The 22,996-nt window shown below is 43.9% G+C and overlaps 9 protein-coding genes across 9 annotated transcripts; 6 read left to right on the forward strand and 3 right to left on the reverse strand.

The window, feature by feature from the left end:
• Nucleotides 1–939: 939 nt before the first annotated feature.
• On the reverse strand, nucleotides 940–1,681 carry K450DRAFT_244538 (uncharacterized protein). The gene has a single exon (XM_051589603.1). The coding sequence runs from the start codon at nucleotides 1,594–1,596 to the stop codon at nucleotides 1,057–1,059; it is 540 nt and encodes a 179-aa protein (XP_051444011.1). The 5' UTR covers nucleotides 1,597–1,681; the 3' UTR covers nucleotides 940–1,056.
• Nucleotides 1,682–2,021: 340 nt separating this feature from the next.
• On the forward strand, nucleotides 2,022–3,795 carry K450DRAFT_175608 (uncharacterized protein; the record flags this gene model as incomplete). Its single annotated transcript, XM_051584221.1, has 2 exons — nucleotides 2,022–2,399; nucleotides 2,482–3,795. The coding sequence occupies 2 exons, from the start codon at nucleotides 2,022–2,024 to the stop codon at nucleotides 3,793–3,795; spliced, it is 1,692 nt and encodes a 563-aa protein (XP_051444012.1).
• Nucleotides 3,796–3,961: 166 nt separating this feature from the next.
• K450DRAFT_244542 (uncharacterized protein) lies at nucleotides 3,962–5,635 on the reverse strand. The gene has a single exon (XM_051589604.1). It carries the CDS (start codon nucleotides 5,594–5,596, stop codon nucleotides 4,037–4,039), a length of 1,560 nt encoding a protein of 519 aa, XP_051444013.1. The 5' UTR covers nucleotides 5,597–5,635; the 3' UTR covers nucleotides 3,962–4,036.
• Nucleotides 5,636–5,879: 244 nt separating this feature from the next.
• On the forward strand, nucleotides 5,880–7,639 carry K450DRAFT_244546 (uncharacterized protein). Its single transcript, XM_051589605.1, has 5 exons — nucleotides 5,880–6,102; nucleotides 6,165–6,208; nucleotides 6,274–6,771; nucleotides 6,855–7,441; nucleotides 7,528–7,639. Exons 1-5 carry the CDS (start codon nucleotides 6,065–6,067, stop codon nucleotides 7,555–7,557), a joined length of 1,197 nt encoding a protein of 398 aa, XP_051444014.1. The 5' UTR covers nucleotides 5,880–6,064; the 3' UTR covers nucleotides 7,558–7,639.
• A 50-nt stretch (nucleotides 7,640–7,689) lies between these two features.
• On the forward strand, nucleotides 7,690–9,295 carry K450DRAFT_244549 (uncharacterized protein). The gene has a single exon (XM_051589606.1). The coding sequence runs from the start codon at nucleotides 7,713–7,715 to the stop codon at nucleotides 8,937–8,939; it is 1,227 nt and encodes a 408-aa protein (XP_051444015.1). The 5' UTR covers nucleotides 7,690–7,712; the 3' UTR covers nucleotides 8,940–9,295.
• Nucleotides 9,296–9,348: 53 nt separating this feature from the next.
• On the reverse strand, nucleotides 9,349–10,773 carry K450DRAFT_244550 (uncharacterized protein). The gene has a single exon (XM_051589607.1). It carries the CDS (start codon nucleotides 10,715–10,717, stop codon nucleotides 9,479–9,481), a length of 1,239 nt encoding a protein of 412 aa, XP_051444016.1. The 5' UTR covers nucleotides 10,718–10,773; the 3' UTR covers nucleotides 9,349–9,478.
• Nucleotides 10,774–13,880: 3,107 nt separating this feature from the next.
• K450DRAFT_244554 (uncharacterized protein) lies at nucleotides 13,881–14,979 on the forward strand. Its single transcript, XM_051589608.1, has one exon. It carries the CDS (start codon nucleotides 13,998–14,000, stop codon nucleotides 14,865–14,867), a length of 870 nt encoding a protein of 289 aa, XP_051444017.1. The 5' UTR covers nucleotides 13,881–13,997; the 3' UTR covers nucleotides 14,868–14,979.
• A 1,636-nt stretch (nucleotides 14,980–16,615) lies between these two features.
• K450DRAFT_244557 (uncharacterized protein) lies at nucleotides 16,616–18,001 on the forward strand. Its single transcript, XM_051589609.1, has 4 exons — nucleotides 16,616–16,686; nucleotides 16,770–17,144; nucleotides 17,215–17,385; nucleotides 17,477–18,001. Exons 1-4 carry the CDS (start codon nucleotides 16,636–16,638, stop codon nucleotides 17,834–17,836), a joined length of 957 nt encoding a protein of 318 aa, XP_051444018.1. The 5' UTR covers nucleotides 16,616–16,635; the 3' UTR covers nucleotides 17,837–18,001.
• A 1,489-nt stretch (nucleotides 18,002–19,490) lies between these two features.
• Nucleotides 19,491–21,641, forward strand: K450DRAFT_244563 (uncharacterized protein). Its single transcript, XM_051589610.1, has 2 exons — nucleotides 19,491–20,222; nucleotides 20,300–21,641. The coding sequence occupies exons 1-2, from the start codon at nucleotides 19,726–19,728 to the stop codon at nucleotides 21,546–21,548; spliced, it is 1,746 nt and encodes a 581-aa protein (XP_051444019.1). The 5' UTR covers nucleotides 19,491–19,725; the 3' UTR covers nucleotides 21,549–21,641.
• Nucleotides 21,642–22,996: the final 1,355 nt, after the last annotated feature.

Below are 22,996 nucleotides of genomic sequence, written 5' to 3' on the forward strand. Positions count from 1 at the left end.
CCGGAAAGGTAAAAATAGGCACTGCCGGACAGCTTTCTCACAAAGGGTAAGTTGGGGCCAACGAAATCACTGTGAGCGGGGTCCCCCCAGTCTGGACTTTGGCCCCACATCATCCCGATCGAAACATATAAAGGCCCGTCTTCTCTTTTTCACTCTCTTTTCTCATCTAATCATCCCTCTCTATGCTGCAATTCTTTTCTGATATCACGAAACGAAGAAATAGTGATGACCCAAAGGACACCAATTCAATAAAAAGGTCTTCGTCATATTCGTCTCGCTCAGACAAATCCTCTTTCTCGGTGCCTACTTCTACCAGCTCAAAGCGTGCATCTTTGCATCTGAAATTCGAGGAACAGTATTTCTCCTTCCCGAGTCTGGATGTCGAACAACAAATGTCCCATACTAGTCCCATTCAGTGAATCAAGTCGATCATCAAGAGCAGAATGGCTCCCAGAAAAACTCTTTTATTACTGCTACGTCGTTCTCGGATGCTCCTCCAATACTCTCCTTCGCCTTCGCTATGTATAAACCCTCCCAATTATGTTATGCTTATTCTACTTTTCTTTTTGATGCTTCCTATATTTTTTGGCTTTTATTTTCTTTACACACATCTCTTAACCCTAATACCTTTTTCAGCTTTTGTTGTTTCTCTACTTAACCTGGCTTAGTTGCTTACCTAGGCGTTTTTCGCCAGTGTGGAGCTGCTTTGACTATTATGTTACATTGGCTTACTTTGTTTTGTCTGTGTGCACATCGCCTCATCCTCCTTTCGCTTCAATTCGCTTCGCTTCGAAGCCCTCCGAAGCATTTTGCTAATACCTCGCCTTTGCCCTGGCACACATATCCCCCCACCCCCAATATCCTGTGAAAAAACCCCTATGCTGATATTGTAAATAAAAATATTATCACATTTATTGAAGAAAGCCAACACGTTGCTCTTAATTATTCTGTCGCTGATGACCATGAGAAGCTCATGCTATATATACACTTTGGTCACTTTCAAGATGGTGGGTTTCTTTGTCCGCGTATCTCACACTACCCAAAAGAGTAAGTCTTCTAAAACGCACTTTTACTGAATCTATCGAGAGCTTCTAAAAATATATCCATAGTCAGGCCTTGTCTTCGATTAACCAAAACCACCTTGACACCGAGAGGTTGAACGCAAAGATTCATGCGGTTATCGTCGAAGAAGAGCATATCCTGATAGGCGATGCCTGTCTTTTTGTGGATGTTTCTGAAATGGATGGTTTTTCGGTCGTCGTACATTTCAAACACAGAGCACAGGCTGTAGAGATCGACGTTGCCTAGTTCTGGGATACGATAGAGTTTGAGAACTTGCGCTGCCCAATCCGGTGTCATAGTCCGTGATGCTATAGCAATTTTAACACCAGGAAAAGTTTGTATGAGGGCAAAGATTCTAAGTATATCTGGGAACAGTGGTATGCGTCCGCCTCTTTCGTCGACTACCACTTTATGTGTATTGTCATAGCTAAAGGGAGGTCCCCAAGTACAATCTACATCCAACGGCCATATCGTCTCATCGAGGTCAAAGACGATGCATTCTGGTAGTTTGGCGGGAAGGCTGGATTTTGTCATAATAAAAAATGGGTTTAAAGGAAAAGAGTCGATGCGCAGCTCTTTCAGGAACCAACCAGGATTTTATTATTTTGAGCTCAGGAACAGTCCAAAAAATGGTCTGACTGCGGTTCATAAGTCACAGCTAGGCTCATGACAGCCTTCTTATCGTCGAGCTGTTAAAAAAAAATTCATGGTAAAACCCAAGGAAAAATTGCCAAGTGTAAAGAATTTAGCAACTGCGATCCATTGGGAAAAAAAAATATGAGGCCAAAGGAGCTGATTTTTCCGCCACCCATCCAGCCAATAATCCAGCCGTCACATGTGACGTCGACAAATTTGTGCTTGCTTGCCAGCTTCTTGAAGACTCCCAAACGCGATAATTCGTGAATCTCCCCCCATTATTGCTTTTACCTCTCCAAATGTCGGTAGAAGTAGGTTCAGAAATGGCAACTCCACCACAGCCAGTTGCAAGCGAGCCGCATCCCGTTGATCCACAAAATCATTCTATCGATGAGGCTGCCCATAAATACCTACTTGATCACATTAAAGACGCAAAAACCCCTTCATACACAAGTTGGTACGATAGTGAAAACATCCACGACATTGAAAAGAAATCGCTTCCAGAATTTTTTTCAGGGAAAAATAGGTCTAAAACTCCCGTTATCTACAAGAATTATCGCGAATTTATGATCAACACCTATCGATTGAACCCCAAAGAATACTTGACCGTCACGGCGTGTCGACGGAACCTGGCTGGCGACGTGTGTGCCATCATCCGGGTCCATGGATTTTTGGAACAGTGGGGATTGATCAATTACGATGTAAGTTCTAGTGAACCAAGGGAGAGTATGCACTCACAAACACGTTGAACTCAACTTTTTTTCTTCTTGGTTTTCTGCTCAGATCGATGCTAGAACAAGACCATCCAACGTTGGGCCGCCTTTCACTGGCCACTTTCGCATCACTGCCGATACACCACGTGGATTGCAGCCTTTCAAACCAAGCATTACACCAGCATATACCGGTCAACAGAGAACACATACGACAAAAGGCTCATCTCCACTCGAAATGAATGTCGAGTTACGTCAACAGGTGTATGATAGCATCGAAAGCGGTGTGGGTGGTAACGCTATCATTTGCTTCACTTGCGGTGACGATTGTACATCACAACGATATCACAGTCTCCGAACAAAGGGACTTGATGTGTGTCCAAGATGCTTTAACGAAGGTCGATTTCCTAGTACATCCCAGAGTGGCGATTTCGTCAAGCTTGAACCTAGCAAATTTAAGCACATGGTTGAAGAAGATTGGTCGGATCAAGAGATACTCTTGTTGCTGGAGGGTGTTGAGCTGTACGATGACGACTGGAACTCGGTGGCCGACCACGTTGGAACTCGAACTCGTGAACAATGCATCATGCAATTCTTGCAAATTCCTATTGAAGAACCTTACCTGAGTAACACGGCGGCTACCTCAGCCGACAAGTCAGACATCACTCGATACCAACGTATGCCATTTTCACAGGCCGACAACCCAGTCATGTCGATCGTTACCTTCCTCGCCTCTACTGTCAAAGCTGAAGTAGCTGCGGCGGCTGCTGATTCGGCTATCAAACGAATTGAAGCCAAGAAAGCGCAACAGCAAAGTGAAGATACAATGGATCTCGATGATGTAAAAGTATCGACCGACGACGACAAGATGGACGAAGATGAAGGTGAACAAGAAGTGCCTGGCGATTCCAAGACGAAGAATTTACCAAAGAATGAAGTTGAAAAGGTCGCTGCCGTAGCGCTTGGTTCAGCTGCTGCAAAAGCCAAAGTTCTGGCTGACAATGAAGGTCGAGAGATCCAGCGCTTAGTCAATACGGTGGTGGAAACTCAGCTTAAGAAATTGGAACTCAAGATGGCTCATCTCTCAGAACTGGAAGGTTTAATAGAGGATGAATTGGATTTATTGGTCACTCAGCGAATGCAACTGTTTAGTGAAGCCCTTGCGGTCAAGAAGGCGACGATACACCTTCAAAAAGAAATTGGTGACAAATCTATACCTGAAGCAGTGGATGCGGGTTTGACGAATGAAAAGGTACACTCCATCATTGCCGAACATGGTCAAGCTGATGCCTACAGGCTGGTTCCCGTCACTGCTGGCAGCGAGGAGACATTCCAATTACCCCAAAACAGCGATGATGGTGTAGCCATGACATGGTTGCAGCTGTAGACTCGATGAATGACCAAGGGGGAATGTCATATTTTCTTTTCAAAATATAACGGTACATTCACGTCGCTCAGACACTCGCATGCTTTTCTGTTCTACAATAATAATTATAAAAACAATAAAAAGGGTGATTTTGATTTGTTGTATATAAAATATCAAATGGCCAGCCAGCGTCTACAGTTATAACCACTGGCATCTCTGCTATTTTAGTTTTTATTTTTTTTCTGTATAAGCTACTCTAAATCTATGTGAGCACAGTGCCTTCTCGAATGCCGCGCTGAATTCTATCTGCCAGCATCTTATCCCTTCTGCCTACCAAGCCAGTGGCTTTGCCGTTGCGTCCAGCGCGTGCAGTACGACCAACACGATGAAGGTAATCGATGACAGACGAAGGGAAATCGTAAAGGACGACGTGGTTTACAAAAGTGGTGTCGACTCCTCTTGACGCAATGTCGGTACTGATTAGCATGTTATTTCGCTCATCGGTTTCGTCCCCATCGCTGGCTGGTTGAGAAAAGTTTCGCAATGTCTCTTCACGGCTCATGGGTGCGTCCTTGTACAAAGCCAAAGCCTCGATACCCTTGCTTTGTAGAAATCGATGGGTCAACTCTACACTCTTTTTGGTGTTACAAAATATGAGTGTTTTTTCGTCCTTGATATTTTTCTTCAACACCTCCAACAGACCAATTTGTCGATTTCCTTTGAATCTAGTGAGATCCACAAACGATTGCTTGAGATTAGGCAACGACTTGTGCAACGAAGGCGTAGTGATTTTGACAAGCTTGGGGAATAGTTGGTCAAGTAGAGTGCTCACGGATCGAGGAAGCGTAGCTGATACGATGATGACTTTTTGTTCCAAATTACGATGTTCTGCAATTTTGTTCAAAGTATCCAACACTTGTTTGCATTCATCTCCCCAACCTGAGTCAAATAGCGTGTCCGCTTCATCGATGATCAAATGGCTCACATCTGCCATGGACAGGGTTCCATCTTCAACATGAGACAAAAGTGACGTTGGCGTGGTGACAAGGATATCAATAGGTGAAGATGCTAGCGAATCCACTAGTCTGGACCGCGACAATCGCGAAGTTAATTGTTCGGCTCGCAGTTTCGCCACATGCGACAAAGACTTGCACGTCTTGAGCACCTGCGTTACAAGCTCTCGCGTTGGGACGAGAACAATAGCCCGTGGGTGGTCTAAACGGCGAATACGTGGATTTTTTTCCTCCTGGATCTTTAATTCGTGCATCGTCGGAAGCAAATATGCCAATGTTTTCCCTGAACCGGTTTCTGCTGCACATAAAAATTGTCGGAACGATGAGGCGTGCAATATCTTTGGTATAGCCAAAGCTTGAATCTCCGTTGGTTGAGGGTCTTCTACGTCTTTCAAAGGTCCCGTCAATGCTGCATTGAGGACCTGAGGACGTAATCCAAGCTCATTAAATGAGGTGTTTGCAAGTCGCTCTGAAAGTTCGGCAACAGATTCTGCCGCAGGTTTGGCGGATGGACGGATATCGGAGCGAATGGGTTCTAACCGTTTGGTTACAGGGATATATTTGCCTGGCTTTGACCCTCTACTATATTTTGCCTTCTCACGCAAAACATTCCGCCTTTGTGGTCCTGTCATTCCGTCTGGTTTGAGATGTTTCGTCAACGTGGAATAGTTGGGCTTTCGCTTTCCCTTGTTCGCCTGCAAGGGGCAAGACGTAGAGAATTCTTTTTTACTTTGGGCGAAAAGCAAGCCGAGAACGGATCTCGCACATTGCACAGCTTTCAAGGGATTGGTTGCCGATGCGAGCGACATGTTGACTCTGGCAGTGTATGAATTAGTACAGAGCTCGCCTGTCGATTTTTTTTTTTTTTTTTTTTGAGCCTGCCTGCGCTCCGGGAAGGTTTTGGGCAGTCACGACCAACATTGCAGGCACGGGAAACGAATTCCCCCACACTGTCGTCTGTTAGTAGTGCTCCAGCAAACTATTCGTCGCAGTTTGGTGAAATGTTTTTATTGTAAAGGACTTCGTTGCGATAAACAGCACTGAGGAACTTTTCAATTTCAATCTTTTTGACAGAACAATAAAGCTTTCGTGGATGATTAATGAGGAAAGTAATTCATTTTGCACTTATATGGGTGCCTTGGAGCTGATTGGGCGAGACCTTGGTCAATTTCCTTCAGTCAGCGAAACTCTTTCTCCACATTGGAAATGGATTCTCACGTGTTAGAAACATCAAGTATAAAAGACACCAGTTCTTTTTTTGTAGTCTATAACTAATCATGTCCCTTAGACAAGTCTACATCGTCGCTGCCAAGCGGTAAGCTGTCATGCTTTGAACATTCCACGTCATTCGTCATTCTCATTCGCCTTCTATATTAGCACACCCTTCGGTACCTTTGGAGGAAAACTTAGAAGTCTTTCCGGTAAGCGAAACATGTTCAACTTGACAGCAGGATACCCCATACTAAATCATTTGTTACTTCTACAGCTGCTGAGCTTGGTGGTTTGGCTTCAAAGGCTGTTTTGTCCAGTCTGCCTGCTAATACCCCTATTTCATCCACCATCATGGGTAACGTTTTGCAGACTGATACTGCAGGCGCTTACCTTGCCCGCCATATTGGACATCGCGCCGGTCTTCCTTTCGAAGTTCCTGCTTTGACCGTCAACCGTCTTTGCGGATCAGGTTTTCAATCTGTCATCAATGGTGTTCACGAGATCTTGCTAGGCGAATCCGAAATCGTTTTGGCAGGTGGTGCTGAAAATATGTCCAAGGCCCCTTATGTCGTTGATGGTGACAAGACTCGATGGGGTACTCGCTATGGTGTTGATCTCAAGATGGAGGACTCCCTTTCTGCTGTTCTAGTCGATCAGTACCCCTCCCCCACCCCTATGGGTATCACTTCGGAGAACTTGGCTAGCAAGTACAACATCACTCGTGAACAATGCGACGAATTCGCTCTTCTAAGTCAGCAACGCTATGCTAAAGGTGAGGAATCGGAATTACATGTGAAATTGAGTTGGTCGCGGTAGTTTAAAAAATGATGAAAATCTAACCCGAGGATTGCTTAGCCGCCAGCCAAGGCATCTTCGAGAGAGAAATCATTCCTGTTGAAGTTAAGGGAAAGAAGGGACCGGAAACTGTGTCGGTTGATGAACACCCTCGTCCACAAAGCACAGCTGAATCACTGGCCAAACTTAAGCCCGTGTTCAAGCGCGATGGCGGAGTCACCACTGCGGGCAATGCTTCAGGCATCAACGATGGTGCTGCTGCTATTATTGTTGCCTCTGAAGAAGCCGTCAACAAGTACGGATTGACTCCTCTTGCCCGTATTGTTAGCTGGCAATCATCTGGTGTTGATCCTAGCATCATGGGTATCGGACCGGTTCCTGCTATCCAAGGTGCCTTGAAGCGTGCCAACTTAGGATTGGATCAGATGGATCTCATTGAAGTCAACGAAGCTTTTGCTGCACAATACCTTGCTGTTGAAAAGGAATTAGGTCTCGATCGATCCAAGACCAACCGTAACGGTGGTGCCATCGCCATTGGTCATCCTCTTGGTGCCTCTGGTGCTCGTATTCTCACCCATTTGACACACGAACTTCACCGAACCAACAGTAAGCTTGCTGTTGGTTCCGCTTGTATTGGAGGAGGACAGGTAAGCTGCGGGCTTTTTCTTTTTTTTTTAAAAAAAAAAAATGGATGTCATGGTTGAAACTAAACACCATTCTTCTTCTTCTACAGGGTATCGCTGTTGTACTAGAGCGTGTTTAAAAAGAAAAGCAATGTGATATAACCCCCAACCATGTATGTTATGAAATAATAAAAATGGAGCTGTGCACTGAACGTTTCTGTGTAGAATACACGTGAGAGCTTGTTTTGTCATGGATGGAATTTTGTGGTAAGCAAAGCCCCTCTCCACTTACCGTATGTCGTCTGCCCCGGCGGATTATCAGCAATCACCCACGACATTCTCGGCTCAAAGACCTGGTCCTATGCCTCCTCCGTCAGAAAAACCCGCTTCCAATAGAGATTCATATACAGGTATAGATCAAGTCATAGCGCCAGCCGTTCCTGTCCATCATCGTTCTACCAGCCCAACACCCGGTACTGACATTTCATCAGGTGCCTCAAGCGAGCGACCTAAACCAAAGGTGACATTCGATGAACTTAAGGAGAAGTATAGGAAAGTCAAGCGTGAAAAGCGTGACTTAGAACACAAGACTGAGCAATTGACGGGTCAAGCCCATCGTAATGCAGCTTCTATTGAACTACTCAAAGAGCAATTCAGTGAATCCGAACGCATGCGAGAGGAACGAGATGCTGATTACGAGCGACTTCAACAACGACTAGAGCAAGTTCAAATACGTTTGGAATCCCGAGAGCAGGAATATGACCGCTTGCAAGCCAACTTCATCTCTCATATGCGTGCTATTCGCGCTACCGATGATGATTTATCCACCATCCGAACAAAATTGGCCAACTTGCATGGCTCTGTGGCGCAATTCTCTATGGGACTCAAAAAACACATTGTCGATCGAAAGCAGGCTGGCAAGGCATTTGCTCGCGTGTACCCTCACTTGGATACCTGGGTCACCGCTAAGGATCTGGAAGCTCCCGTCATCATGCAGTTGACTGAAAAGCTGGTCAACGATGCTCTGATCCGAGTGTATGTGGCTCCTGGTATCTACCCGGGCATGCATATTAACAGCGCTTACAATGAATTGAGTCAATGGATGCAAAGCCGAGGCGCTGACGATGGTGTTCTACGCTTAAAGCAACAGCTCTGCTACTTGATTGCACGCGATCGAACCCCAGAGACAAGAGCTGAGATTGCGTCGGCCCAGAAGCTCGTCTCGGACCAACTCTTTACCTCGCTTCTCGATATCTACCCATCCATGGAGAATGTCATGCGAAGTAAAATCGACAAATTTATCGAAAAGGCTTTCGACTTGAGTCTTTGTATCCGTGGTCAGGAAGTTGACGTGAAAGTGTTACCCATAAAGGAAGGAGATACCTTCGATACCCGCACCATGGCGCCTGACTACAAAGGAGTCGCAGAAGGCCAAGTTAAACTTGTTGTATGCCCGCCCTTTGAAGCCATTGAAGGAGATCATGGTTTCTTACTGCCAGCCAAGGTCATATGTTTACCTTAGGTCTTTATCCCTTTCCTATTCCCTGTTCTTTACAATACGTCGTAATGATACGTAATTTTCACTCGACCGTGTGTACAACCTATTCCCATATGCTTTTTCTCTCCTTGTAATTCCTTTTTACGAAAACCTCACGTCTGTATTTGAATATCAGGCAGGCATGCTCACTCTTATTCTATTTTCCCTTTTCCTTGGATATTCGCCATATCTTCCTATTCTCTTAACCTTCCGGTGCCATTTTGAAATAGAGTATCGCATACATACGTCTGTCATTTGTGAGCCTCATTTTACGACCATAACCATGATGATATGCGTTTACAATCTGATACAAATAACCATGCATCGGTGATATAGGGTTGATGAATGCTTCTCGTCTACTGCATGCATGTCTTTCAATTGGGAAAAGCCAAAATGGTTCAAATATAGGAAAATTTAATCAGTCACCGCCATGCAAGGGGTAACATTTCTGAAGACTTCTTTGAGAATGAAAATTATATACAAAGCAACAAGTGCTTGCTTGCCAGGTTGCGAATCAGTTACAATTAGGAGATGTTATATATGGGAGGAAGACTTGGAACTGGCGGTATATTATGGTCCTTTTCAGCTCGACTGCGAGCTCTCTTCTCAGACGCTGTGATACGAGAAGGGTTTCTTGATCTTCCACGACGTTCTGAACTTGGGCTATCGTCACTGGAACGCCGTTGTTTTCTTTGTTGTATTATCTGTTGAATGGGGATATTGTCGTCTTCCTGTTCATCGGAAGACTCACTGCTGGCCTGGTCTTTGAACATGCGCTCGCGTACCTTTTCCTTGTATTTGTCAGCTGCTGTCATAAATTCACCTCGTATGGGACTAAGAATAGCAATGGGAATATGGTCTTCATCATCTTCTTCCTCGTCATCGTCCAAAAGGGATGAATGAATGATCGACCGATCAAGATTGACGTGAAGACCCGTGCCCATAGATAATCGGCGGTTCTGTAACCAGGGCGGAGCAATATTGGTGGCAGCCAATGGTATGTTATCTTCTTCGTCTGACGAAGATTGAGAGGACATGGTGCAGGCTCTCATGCGACGAGAATGAAGCGGAGATGTAGGGACAGGAGATACAGGAGTGGGTGGACATGTGTCTTTTGAACCATAAGAACGGCTTCTCGACGGTGCCTGCGATTTCGATCGTCCAAGGGGCTCGGAATGTTGTATGGTAAAGTCATTCCTTTCTTGTTCATGGCTATACTTGGGACGTCGATCCATGTCACTCGCATATTTTGGGCTCCGAGGCGATGATAAATTTGAACTATTTATGCTAGCTTTTGATAATTTGGTCGCTAATTGATGTTCTGGCGGAATGGACGGAACGGGGGGTAAATTATGTGTGTCGATAAAGGATTGTTCTCCAACGGAATAGGAGCGAGATCGAGAGGAAGAACGTGTTCGAACCGTATCTGTGGTGCGAGTATCTCGACTCAAGGACCGCGACCTGGATGGGGCAGCTGTAGTATAAGCAGGCTCAGGTTTGGCCGTGGTAGGAGAAAATAAAGTTTCGGATTCAATATCTTGACCGTTCCTTGATCGACTTTTACTACGAATAAGGGAGTTGACAAGGGTTGCAGTGTTGGGAGTATAAGGTTCGAAGCCCCCCATGTCAAGTGAAGAATGTGGTAGATTCTGCACCCCAGAACCTAATGACGGTCCTTCATTGAACGAATCATTCTTTGTCTTTCGAAACAAGTCAACCAGTGGTAGTGGTTTAGACTTTCTTGGCTTGACAGCTGTCACCATGAGGGCGCTATAATATTTTTCTAGTTCAAGAAAGAACTGGGGACTCAATCAAAGGAAAGTACTAATTGAAGAGAAAACCCGACTCCAGTCTCGAACGTTTTTAAATAGTCCGCAGTTTGGTGCGGGGCCCTTCAAAAAATCAAATACCTCAGCCTTCAAAGTGAATTTATCTCACTTTGATATGATCCGTCTTAAAACCGTTCAGGGCTTCCCTTCTACATCTTTCAACCCACTCCATCATCCCTTCCATTTGACACCATCGCATCGTTAGTGCTCATAGCTTTCTTTGTGCCACTCAACGATTGTACACAGGGCCAGTGCTTGAGCTTTTCCGTAACACAATGAACAGCCACACCATTTACTCTTCGACCATAACAAATAAGCCGCAGGCGTTGATACTTCCTGTTCAGGTTAAAGGCAGCCGATGGATGACACAGTACAATCCTAAGACAATCTGAATAGGTCTCGCTCACATTTGGCGCCAACACCTTCTGTTTGTACCATCATTTCCAAGAAAGCAAATCTTTCTATTCTGGAAGGCCGTGTGTTTCCAAACGCATCACTAAAATGGCGACTTGACACACTTTCGTATCCCTAATCTCGCAATGAAAGTGCCAAGGACAATGAGTGATAGTTGAACATGATGAGTGACTCATTTGTCTCATCGCCAACCACCAATAAACAATGTGATACCAGGCGGATGTGAGGTGAGCCGATCCTCTATGCAATGGTAATCTATTGGTATACTCTATGGCTGTTACAAATCTACCATACATGCAGATTTTCCTATGCCGTACATTGACGCAAGATACTATTCAGTTTCTCTCCTCTATTCAACAAATATAGATTAGTCTTAACTCTCTGAAACTGAATATCACACATGACATGCATTAGCAACCAGCAGATGAAGCGTATTCGATCTTCCACGGGTAAGCCAAATAAATACAGCCACATGGTGGAGATCAACAGCAGCCCTGCGATAAATGTACCATAGCGTTCATTTAGCAAAAGGATCAACCAAAATTTTTACCAACTCGTTAGAGTATCAACGACTGTCGTTAGAAACTAAAAAAGAAAAAAGTATCACGTTGGCGATATGGTTAGTACTATCGTACAGATTCATGGATGTATAGAAATCCGGGGCTTTATATTATCCTTTTTGTTAGATACGGTATGAGATTCAGCTGTACAGACAAACGATGAGCCCATGCAATGTTTCCATACTTGAGACCACGCTGTGCTCCTCATTTGCATGCTTTCGCTTTTTTATTGGTTATGAAAAAATACCTCCTTCTTAGCCATACTCAGATGTACCACCCGCTGAGCCTTCATCTTGCTCATATAATATATCATGGCAAATTTTGACAGTCGCCAGACTAAGATTCAACAAGATGTCATCTTAAAGCGGTGTGTGGATTGCCATATATTATTTATAGAGTGAGGTGCTAGTGCCATTAGCCGCTCCGGGGTTATTCTAACCACACCGTTTCCCCATTGCTGAGCTGGATGAGGAGTCGGGGCAAACGACATCTTGGCAATAGAGGAGACAGAAAAAAAAAATTTTTTTTTTTTAATTGGCTTGTCAGTCAACGTTGAAAGTGAATTAAATGACAAGTTGTAAAACTAAAAAAGTCTGCTGCATTCAGATGAACTTCTTGGCTTTTCCAAATGATGCGGCTATGATAAGCCTTTTTCAAGCCCACCTCACGCGTCCCGGCATCTTCTTTATAGTATCAAATAAAACGCTTCATCATTTTATCCTTTGGAATCTGAGTTTGCTGTTCGCTTCAATCCGACAAAAATACTCTACAGTTGCCGTTTTATCTTTCAAATCCGTAGATGCCCATACATCTTGATCGTTTGTATAATTTTTATTTTCACTTTTTCAAATGTAGAAGTTCTTTAGCCAAGCTTTGAATCCTACTGTGTATGTTATCTGTTCTTTGTTTTTATGAAAAGCAGTAGCCCCAGCCCACAGGAGCAAACCTGTTTGCCTGACTGAGGAAAGACGTTCTCTGTACGTCACAAAATGGCGACTCGGACTTTGCCCCATGAGTTACTGAAACAAGACCAGAGCATCAACCTGGAGTTCCAAACGAAAAATTCTGGTTCAGAATACAGCCAACGCTAAGGATTCGGCCGAAAAATTTGATATAGGGGCGGCGGATGACAAATGGTAGAATAAAAACCACTTTAATTTTAGGAGGGGGCTGGCTGATCTGGCCATGGCAACGGAATCTACTGTGCCTTCATGTGGGTCGTACTTGCTTACAGGAGAGTCCACATAGATAAAAGAGATACACGCAAAGGTCCAGAATTTACATATCGATTAAGTCAGCCATTGAGAGAGATAGAGGCTTATCCGCGGGCTGCTGCCGTAACTCAGTTGGTAGATTATGGGGGTGGACTTTCGCGTTATCAACCCATTTTACCGTACCTGGATCATTTACCAAGCCATGTGGCTGGTCTTTAAGTTGTCAGTTGTCCGCACGCTTGCGTGTGGTCTTTTTTTTTTTTTTTCAGTGAGCGAATGACGTTGGGTGATAAGCGGATAGCGTTATTAGAACGTGTGTTCCAATTACATGCGTTCTGGTGTGGGGAGGTGGGCGGAGCGGAGCATTGTCGCACGTGTAAGTAGGGCTTTCGGGTGAAATGCCCTAACTGCCTTATTCAGATTATCCAAGTTACCGCTATTTTACCGTTTTTTCCCGAGGATTTTTAAGGTCAGGTCCCAGATGAAACCACATCTGGGTAGCTACGGAAACGGCTGCAAAGGAGGTGAGCCAGTACCAAGAGTTTTTTTTATACATGCATACAGTAGTTTTAGATTGCCTTTGTGCCAAATGATATGGATACCCGACCTCCTTGGTTTCTTTAGTAATATATTGGCTTTCTTGTCCTATCGCATCTGATCCTGAAATATCCAGTGCGGGCCTTACAGTTACCTTTTCCGTAATCTCCCCACACGTTTCTTGCATTTTGTATAGCAAGAAAATTCAGTATTGTGTCTTTGATAGCGAGCAGGGAGGGAATGACATAACGTGTGCATATCATGCAGATGCATAATTTATTTTCTTGCAAGGGTGTGCTCCAATTATAGCGATTTAATTAGAGTAAGAGATATAAAAAAAAAATATTTTCAACGACACTATGATGAATTGCCCTCCGCCCGCCCATATCGATGTTGTGCGTGTGGCCTTAGACCTATAAATTGAATCTGAGCCAACAAGTTATCACAAAATCCCTTTCTTCTTTCTCTTTCCCTCACTTTTACATTCTAATGATTGAAAAGCAACGCTCTTACCAATGCCCAATATGCCAAAAGGCTTTCTTTCGACTAGAGCATCAAACTCGTCACATTCGTACACACACCGGTGAAAAACCTCATCAGTGTATGCATCCAGGTTGCGAAAAGCGCTTTTCACGGTCGGATGAATTGACCCGCCATGTGCGCATACATGCTGAACCGGTTCGAAAACGACAAAATAGAACAAGCAATATGGTCAAGCGACACACATCACCCGGTGGAGGCAACATCTTTAAGCACATCAATATATTGGCCACGCCTCATTCATTTGATCATCATCAGCAACAGCAACAGCAACAATGCTCCGTTATCAGGTTCAACGATGATGTCACGTTAGGGGATCATGTTCCTTCTTCCTCCTGGAAGCTGCAGCCATGTCCGGTGGAAGGATGTTTCAAGTCGTTTTGGCGATTGGGTCAGTTGGCTCGTCATGTTCGAACTCATCAACAACCGGTATCGGTCATGTCCAATGAGAACATTCTTCCATCACCGGCCATCACGCCTTCCAGTAGTCCGGTCATGCCCGCTGCCAAATGGTCTCCTTCACAGCATAATAGTGACATGGAAAGCGATTCCATTGCTACTCCTGAGAATTCGCCTTTACTGCGGCCTTATCAAAAGCTGCCTGCTATGGAATGCCAAGTTGCTGAACCAGTGTATTCTCGTGGATCACCGGCGTCCAGTCCCCGGCTTTTAGCTCACATCATGAATGAACGAGAACCGGCCGCTCGTAAATTACCCACTCCTGCCATGCTTCTAGAAAAGCCAAGTCTCCATCCTGAAACATTGCCAAATTATCGAGTTGCATTACCCTCAATCAAGTCGCTCTTGAATGGATTGTGAACTCAGTTGCATTATTCAGTGAACTCAGTTGCATTATCCAATGTAAATAAGCTTTCCCACAGATCCTTTTGGAAACTTTACCCACTAGACAATCTGCATTTTTCATAATAATTTTCCCCCTCTTTATGCTTGAATACCAAGATTAGCAAGTTTAATCATGTACATAATTTTTATTCCTGCAATGCTTTTCACCGTTGATTTGCGAACAAAATACATTTTATTTTTTACGTTCTATGACGAAAAAGTGAGAATAATATTCCCCGTATGATGAAGTAGCTGTCATTTGCGTTCATATTAAGGTTTGTTAGGTGTCCGACTGCTTCCGTAAGTAAGAACGAAGACCCATGTGTCTTCAACTTGTATGGTTTCCTAAGGTTTACAGTTTCCTTTTCATCTTCCCCGATTTTCCTTTCCCGGAATAACTTCCTTTCCTGTGGATGTACGTTCGGTCGATGAAAACCTCTTTTCTGTTGTGGAGTTGGACAAGCCACAAGGCGAACTACTGGTTCTGAATGCTGATGATGGCCTGTTATTGGAACTTGAAAGTAGCCACTAAGCAAGTCGTATCGTCTCCACCTGACCATCATGCCACTCCTCGTTTGTTTGCAAACCATTCCTTTCAAAAATTTTCGTTCTGGGGACCTCATTCAAGGACCTGTTCACCTAACAAAACCCTGAAGGTGTCACCTTTGTACTCCCTCCACAAGCTGGATATGGTCATTGGTCCATACGTGGTGAGGGGAGTCTGGGAAACGGCACGCGGGGACTACCACACTCCCAGCTGATTGTCAGTGTGTGTGAACCAACATGGTCGTGTGAGTAAACCAGTCGTGGACCAATTTGCCCCAACTTACCGTCGGGTCCCAGTAAGAACTACCCCACAGGTTGCCTTATCATATGTCGACCGTAATACGTGGCTTCTCACACATGTTTTTTCTATTTTCATGGCATGGTGACTCAAGAGGGACCCACCATCCCATAGCCAACACCGAAACTTCTTTCTATGACACAAAGCCATGGAAGGTCGACGAAGTAAGAAAAGGACCAAGGTTTAGTTAGCACTAAACATTGCTTACCAAAGCTTATTCCACGGGGATTAGCAAATCATTCAGTGTGGAGAAGGTTCAATTCCGAGGGGGCCAAAAAAAAATCATAAATGGTAGAGTGGTGGTAACACGTTGTTTGATATCTTTCAAACTGCCCGCCCACGTAAGACGAGCCATTAAAATTCCGAAATGAACAAGATTTCCCGTTTTCTCCGAGTCACCTATGAGAGTACACCATTGTCCTTTCCAGCTTGGAATTTGAGTTTGTAAGCGGGAGGAAGTTGAAAATTCAAACAACCTAGAAAGAGGGGTAAAGTATGTTGCATGAGGTGTGAGAGAGCCGAGTTAAAACTCTGAGTGGTTTGAACCCGCTTGCGTACGTACTTTTTTCAACTCCCACTTCACCCACTCGACATAACTTTAGAATGCACGTGCGAAAGAGCAAGACTCGCTTTTTTCTGTAGAGATGTGATACTAGTCAACCTGATCCGTTCAACAAGATGCTGTATAGACCATTTCTTCTAACCATAAGCTACTAATAGTGGTCACGAGCAGAACTCGTATTATGTACCTTTGCGTTTTTGGTGCAGGCAGGCAGGCCTTGCTTGACACTTTGAAGCTATTCATTGGCCATTTTTGGCCTGTCGGAGTTTGGTTCATGCAAAGGCAAAGCTCAGAGAGCCTGACTGCGAGTCCTTTGTTCATCGGAAAGCCGTTGGAACATGTACTTACTCTATGCATTGTTCACGGCTTTTGTAGTGGCGGCTGTCACTGTAAGTACTTGCACGCGCTATGGTTTGCGAGGGCCATCATCTATTCAAAACCGTCCACTGTAATCTGACCCTCTTCTTCCTAGGGGTTGGGACTCCTCCTGTATTGTTCTCCAAAACCTCGAAAACCAACAGAGCAAGAAGGATATTATGTTGATAAAACAAAACAGAAGCATAAACTTCCAAGCATCTTGGACGATGCATCCGTGAGATTGAGCTGCATTGTTCCGGCTTTTGACGAAACAAAGCGCCTTCCGGTAATGTTGGAAGAGACGGTTGGTCATCTGGAGTCACGACAGAAAAGCGACCCCAAGTTCACCTATGAAATCATCATTGTTGATGACGGTAGTCGGGATAATACCGTTGAACTTGCCCTGGACTTGGCAAAGAAGTATAACAAGGTGGATCTACGTGTTCTCGCTCTGGAGAAAAATAGAGGTAAAGGTGGAGCGGTCACTCAGGTATGTTTACAAGACGCTTTGGATACAGATCATAGCGTCGCGTGAAAAATAACTTTTTACGCTTGTTAAGGGTATGTTGGCTGCTCGTGGTCAAATATGTTTGATGGTTGATGCCGATGGAGCCACCAAATTCTCTGATCTGGATGCGCTGGAAGCTAAATTGATGAAGAGCGAGGAAAATGGCTATGGTATAGCCGTTGGCTCTCGAGCACATCTTGTTTCCACCGATGCTGTTGTGCAGGTTGGTACTATTTTCTATTTGTAATCATATGGATGGCCAAAACGGATCACACGATTTTACTCCAGAATGTTTAATCGATCATCATTTGCAGCGTTCTTTCATACGAAACTTTCTTATGCGCGGCTTCCATCAACTTGTCTACATTTTGGGTATTAGAGGCATTGAAGATACACAATGTGGTTTCAAACTTTTCACTCGAAAAGCTGCTCAGCTTATCTTCCCGAACATGCATGTTGAAAGATGGATCTTCGATATTGAGTGCCTGGTCATTGCTCAGGCTCATCGTATACCCATAGTCGAAGTGCCAGTCACTTGGCACGAAATAGATGGCAGTAAAGTTAATTTGATGCGGGACTCTATTCAAATGGCTTTGGATCTTCTCACGATTCGACTCAATTTTTTGCTGGGATTCTGGAAAGTCGATAGCATTAAAAAACAGAAAAGTCAATAAAATCGTTGTTGGTAGCCAGATCTCAATTGTAAGTGTGTGGGCATGGATCACACGCTTTCACGTGGTGGCAAACTTATTGAACTGCTGTTGCCATGGTGCCTGGATGTGGGATTCCATGGAAGAACCACATCGGCGAAAGTTTAGAAATTCTGAACGCCACATGTTCAGCACACAGGCAATTTGATCCATCCCTCCTTTGTAATTTTGTTTCAGTTTGGACCCTCAAATAACACTCTTGGGATATGTATTAGATGCGTTTGCTAATGAGCAATACGTACTTTATTGGGTATGTGTTACGAATTAAATTAGGAACAGGATGCATGAGCCATAAATGTTGCACGATAAAAAGTGGAATTGAGAAGTAGACGTGGCCGAGTACGTGCTCGTATGAATTAGGGAACCCAGTGAGACGGAGCGATGGTCTGAGCAGTATAGGCATGCATGCAATAACCTGCTGATGGTTCCTGAGGACATTGCAGTTGCTGATATCGCTTTTTTACTTCGTGAGCCATACTGTCAGTTCATCCTTCATAGACATGGTTGAATCAAATGGTAACCAATATGACAATTTGATGTGGGAAAATTCTACAATGGGAATGATGGCGGTAGACTTTGAAACCGGTAGCGGAGTGTATTTTGCAAAGCATTCGATCGTTACATGATTCTTGCATCTTTGGTTTCGAAACAGGGTAAGATTTCTATAGGGAAAAGATACGAATAGATAGGTTATCCAAAAATATCTCTCCGTACACTATCTTATCGTTCAAAAGCTTATCTTCATTTGTTAAAAGTTTACAATGTATGTGGTCGAACGACGGACAATCCACAAATTTCATCAGTTGCTGGAAATGTTATCTACCTGGGGCAGCGGCCACTTTTATAGAATAGGAAAGATTTTCTTCTATTGGTTAGAACTACACATTCATACGTCTTGAGATAGTTTGAAAGCCGAGTTCATTCTGGAAATTCCATTCAACGCTATTGGAGATGAGCATGTCGTCCCATCTCCCTTGCTAGGACGTACCTTCAAATCGAAGATGAAACATGGTAAACCATGATTCTGCCCACATTTCTTGAAAGTCAGCTCGTCTTTTGTCTTCAGCTTCAACGCGGACTTGGTGAGATAAGACAGACGAACCTTCTACCTTTCTACTTTGAGTAACAATATCCTTTTAAGGTGAGGATAGGCAGTCTCCCGGAGAAAGCTCTACGTCGGTATATCGCACTAGTTGGTCGCTTGCTCTGACTGCAAGCATGGTTTTGATAGCTGTATTATCATACATTATACAAAAAACCTTACATTAGAACAACTCTCGTTCAGTTAAATTCAAAACATTCCTTCTGAACTTGATAGAACGCACTGGTAATATCTGGCACAATACACTGCCTTGATTTGAGTTTGACGGCGAGCTGTACAACTTGTTGTGCATATTGTTCCCAAGAGACTCAGACAACTGCCGACCAATGTGTTTTCTAGCCAAAAGCGTATGAACCTTAACGGACTTCGCATGTGCTCTGCAAAGTATTGATTGGCTCCGAAGTATCAGATCATAAAGGTGCATAAAGAATGATTGTTGCAGGTAGCTACACAATCTTCAGTGACTTAAGAAGGACTCCAGATGGCACGTATGAGTGAGCCTGGGAATCGCAGATTGAAAATTTTAACATATTGTCATCAGTTGAGGAAAGCAAGGAAAAATCGGGTTTGCTGGACTCTAATTAGAAAAGCGATAGATAGGTCGGAAAAACGATTGAATGGATGACCTCTATTTGTTCACATCTCTAAGAGCTGGATCTTATTTTTATTTTTCTCGGCGAAGACTTCATTTAAAAGAAAGAGCTATTTTTTCAGCAAGATAAATTTTTTGTTTCCCTCCTTATTCTTTACTATGGCAGACGAAAAAAAGGTTGATCCCATGGTCAACATCACCACAGACGAGTTCGATGGTGCCGAAGAACACGAATTCGATGGTCTTCGCCGTATTGCTGAAGGGGTTCCCGTTGGTGCTTGGTTCATTGTGCTCAATGAGTTCTGTGAACGCTTCGCTTACTATGGCGGTTCTGCGCCTTTCCAAAATTACGTTCAGTTTGGCCCAAATACCGGTGATGATCAAGCTGGTGCTTTGGATAAAGGCCAATCTGTGGCAACTGCTTTGTCCAACTTCTTCACTTTCTTCTGTTACTTGACACCAATGCTCGGTGCTCTCATTGCAGATCAATATCTGGGACGTTACAGAACAATTCTTTTGTTTTCTTCCATCTACATGCTTGGATGGCTCATTCTTACATGCACTGCCACTCCCAATGCTCTCGCTGCTGGTGCAGGTTTCCCTGGTTATGTTGTGTCTTTGATTGTCATTGGTCTTGGTACTGGAGGTATTAAGGGGTAAGTGTTGCTCTTCAAGGTGTAAAGGCAGGAAATGTGTGTTCTTCAAAACAAACTCACCATCATTACCCGTTTAGTATCGTTGCTCCTCTCTGTGCTGATCAGTACAGAAATACCTCTCCATACGTGAAGACTCTGAAGTCCGGTGAAAAGGTGTTGGTTGACTACGATCTCAGCATCCAACATTTGTACCAATGGTTCTACTGGGCTATCAATGCTGGTGCCCTCATCGGTGGTATTGCCTGCCCTATCATTGAATTAAACCATGGTTACTGGGCTGCCTATCTTTTACCTACTTGTATGTTCGCTATGGCCATTAGCGTCTTTGTTGCTGGCAACAAATTCTACGTCAAGCCCAAGCCAACCGAATCCATTCTTGTAAAGGCTTATAAAGTTTTCAAGTTTGCTCGCACCGTTGCCAACCGTCAAGAAAACACCGAAGCTCGCTCCACCAACAAGTACCGCTTGGACTTTGCTAAGAGAAACAACGGAATGCCCAATAGCGCTCCTTTGAAAGATGAGGACCTCGCTAATATGTTCTGGGATGACACATTTGTAGACGAGCTTAAGCAAACATTTATGGCTTGCAAGATCTTTATTCCCCTTGCCATCTACTGGGTTTGTTACAACCAGCTTTCAAACAACCTTTTGTCTCAGGCTGCTCAGTTGAACCGCCCCGCTGGTCTTCCAAATGATATTATGAACAACTTTGATCCCATTGCCTTGATCATCTTCATTCCTATCACCGATGGTATTTTGTTCCCACTTCTCCGCAAACATAAGATCAACTTCTTTGCTCAGCAACGTATCACGCTTGGTTTCTTCCTCGCTTCTACTGCCATGGTATACTCTTCAGTGCTTCAATCTTATATCTACAAGGATCCCGTTTGGCAAGAAACTGGTGTAGCTAATATTTCGGTCTTCTTACAAATTCCTGCCTACTTCCTGATCGCTTTCTCCGAAATTTTTGCCTCCATTACTTCTATGGAATTCGCTTATACTCACGCTCCAAAGAGCATGAAGTCTATGGTTTCTGCTGTCTCGCTTCTTCCAAACTGCTTTGCAGCTTTGATTGGTCTCGCTATCTCCCCTGCTGCAGTTGATCCCAATCTCACATATGTCTATGCTGGCGTTGCATGTGGTGCTTTCATCGCTGGTATCCTCTACTATATTTGCTTCCGTCATTATGATCAGATGGATGAGGAAGATCGTCTCAAGAGAATGGAGTTCCACCGTCAAGCTGCCGCTGGTCAAGCAGAGATGGAATCCCGTGTGAACGAAAAGACCGCCCATTTGGAAGCGGAACTTAACTATGATGAACGTTAACTTTCGTATTTGATCAAATGTGCAATTTTTTTTTGTATCCAGTTGCTGTACTATACTGCTGTTTGTCGCAAGGCATTATTGTTTTATCTCTGAAATTATACATGTAATATATGCCCATCGCGCATCCAAAAATTTAGCTTTATCTCCAAAGTGTCTGTCTAATGTCAAATATAACCACCTATGCATTACACTAGCGACGTTGGTGGACTCCTCTTCTGTGGAACAATGGGAATGTGTGTATCTTCAACACTACGTATTTGATATGAGTAGCATGCTTGCAGAGGTAAAAAGTAAACAATAAGAGCATAGTACACAATTGTCATGTTTAAGGCGTCATTTTCCTTACCTTGCTCAACTTTTGATAGGCTTGCTTTCATTGTTTCCAGCTTTTTTGCTACCAGTCTCGGCGACGTGGCACTGATGACATCAAATTCTGTGAAGCAAAAAGCAATATTTTTTAAAGTAGTTCGACAAGTCTATACAGGGTGACATCCTGCCACTGACCTTTGTAGATTTCCTGCATGAAATGACACACTGTTATGGCAGTATCATGATGTCCTGCACCAATACTGTTGATGGCGTATCGCATTAGCTCACCCGTCAAATCACCTAATCCATTCAAGTAGTCTTCGTCTGTAATGATAAATGCCTGAATAAAATATCGCGTAAGAAAATCTAAACATTATACAGAACAACCAGGTGCAATCCATTGTACATTACCTCTCCAAGTCCAGCACTTTGCATTTGTTTGTGAAGCACTTCAATAGTAAGTAGTCTACCATGTTCAAGATATTCGAGAAACGCAACAGCTTCAATCTAGAGGATAAAGTAGTCAATAACCATATGATGCCATTTTCGAGGAAAAAGTCAGCATTCTCACATATTCCTCGATCCCAGGCGAAACACTCTTGAGATATCTGTAGATATCCTGTATATTACTACCGATTCGAGTACTACAGGCAAGGCCACCCATTTAATACCTATAGTAGTCCGGGCCCTTGACTTCGTTCGCTACCTTTCGTAACAATTGTAAAATTTCGGACTGTTTCGCTTTGGGCTCGTCAAACTTCATGTTGGAGGCATCCTGGGCGGTGCTTTAACATCATAGCTATTGAGTATTATGCGCGCAGTGATTCACGAGCTAATGAGCCACTCACCGATGCAATATAAAGATAAGCTTTTTACTCTGTGCGGTTATGTCTCTGGGAAAAATGAGGCCAAGCTGCGTGTTCAAACGTGCACATGACTGATTTCATACCTGACAAGTTTGATCAACCGTTCCCGCTTGTCATGCTGCCATGGGATGGATGAGTCAATTTAAACGCAAGCTGGACATTGCAGGGAAACTAGAACTCACATGCGCATCCAATGACACTCTTAGTGTTTCAAACAGCTGTGCCATACTATCACTCTCGTTTTGAGTCATTTTCTAAGCGAAAAGGTTACAG

Source organism: Umbelopsis ramanniana, assembly GCF_025399195.1.
Source record: "Umbelopsis ramanniana AG unplaced genomic scaffold K450scaffold_33, whole genome shotgun sequence".
Lineage (NCBI taxonomy): Eukaryota > Fungi > Mucoromycota > Umbelopsidomycetes > Umbelopsidales > Umbelopsidaceae > Umbelopsis > Umbelopsis ramanniana.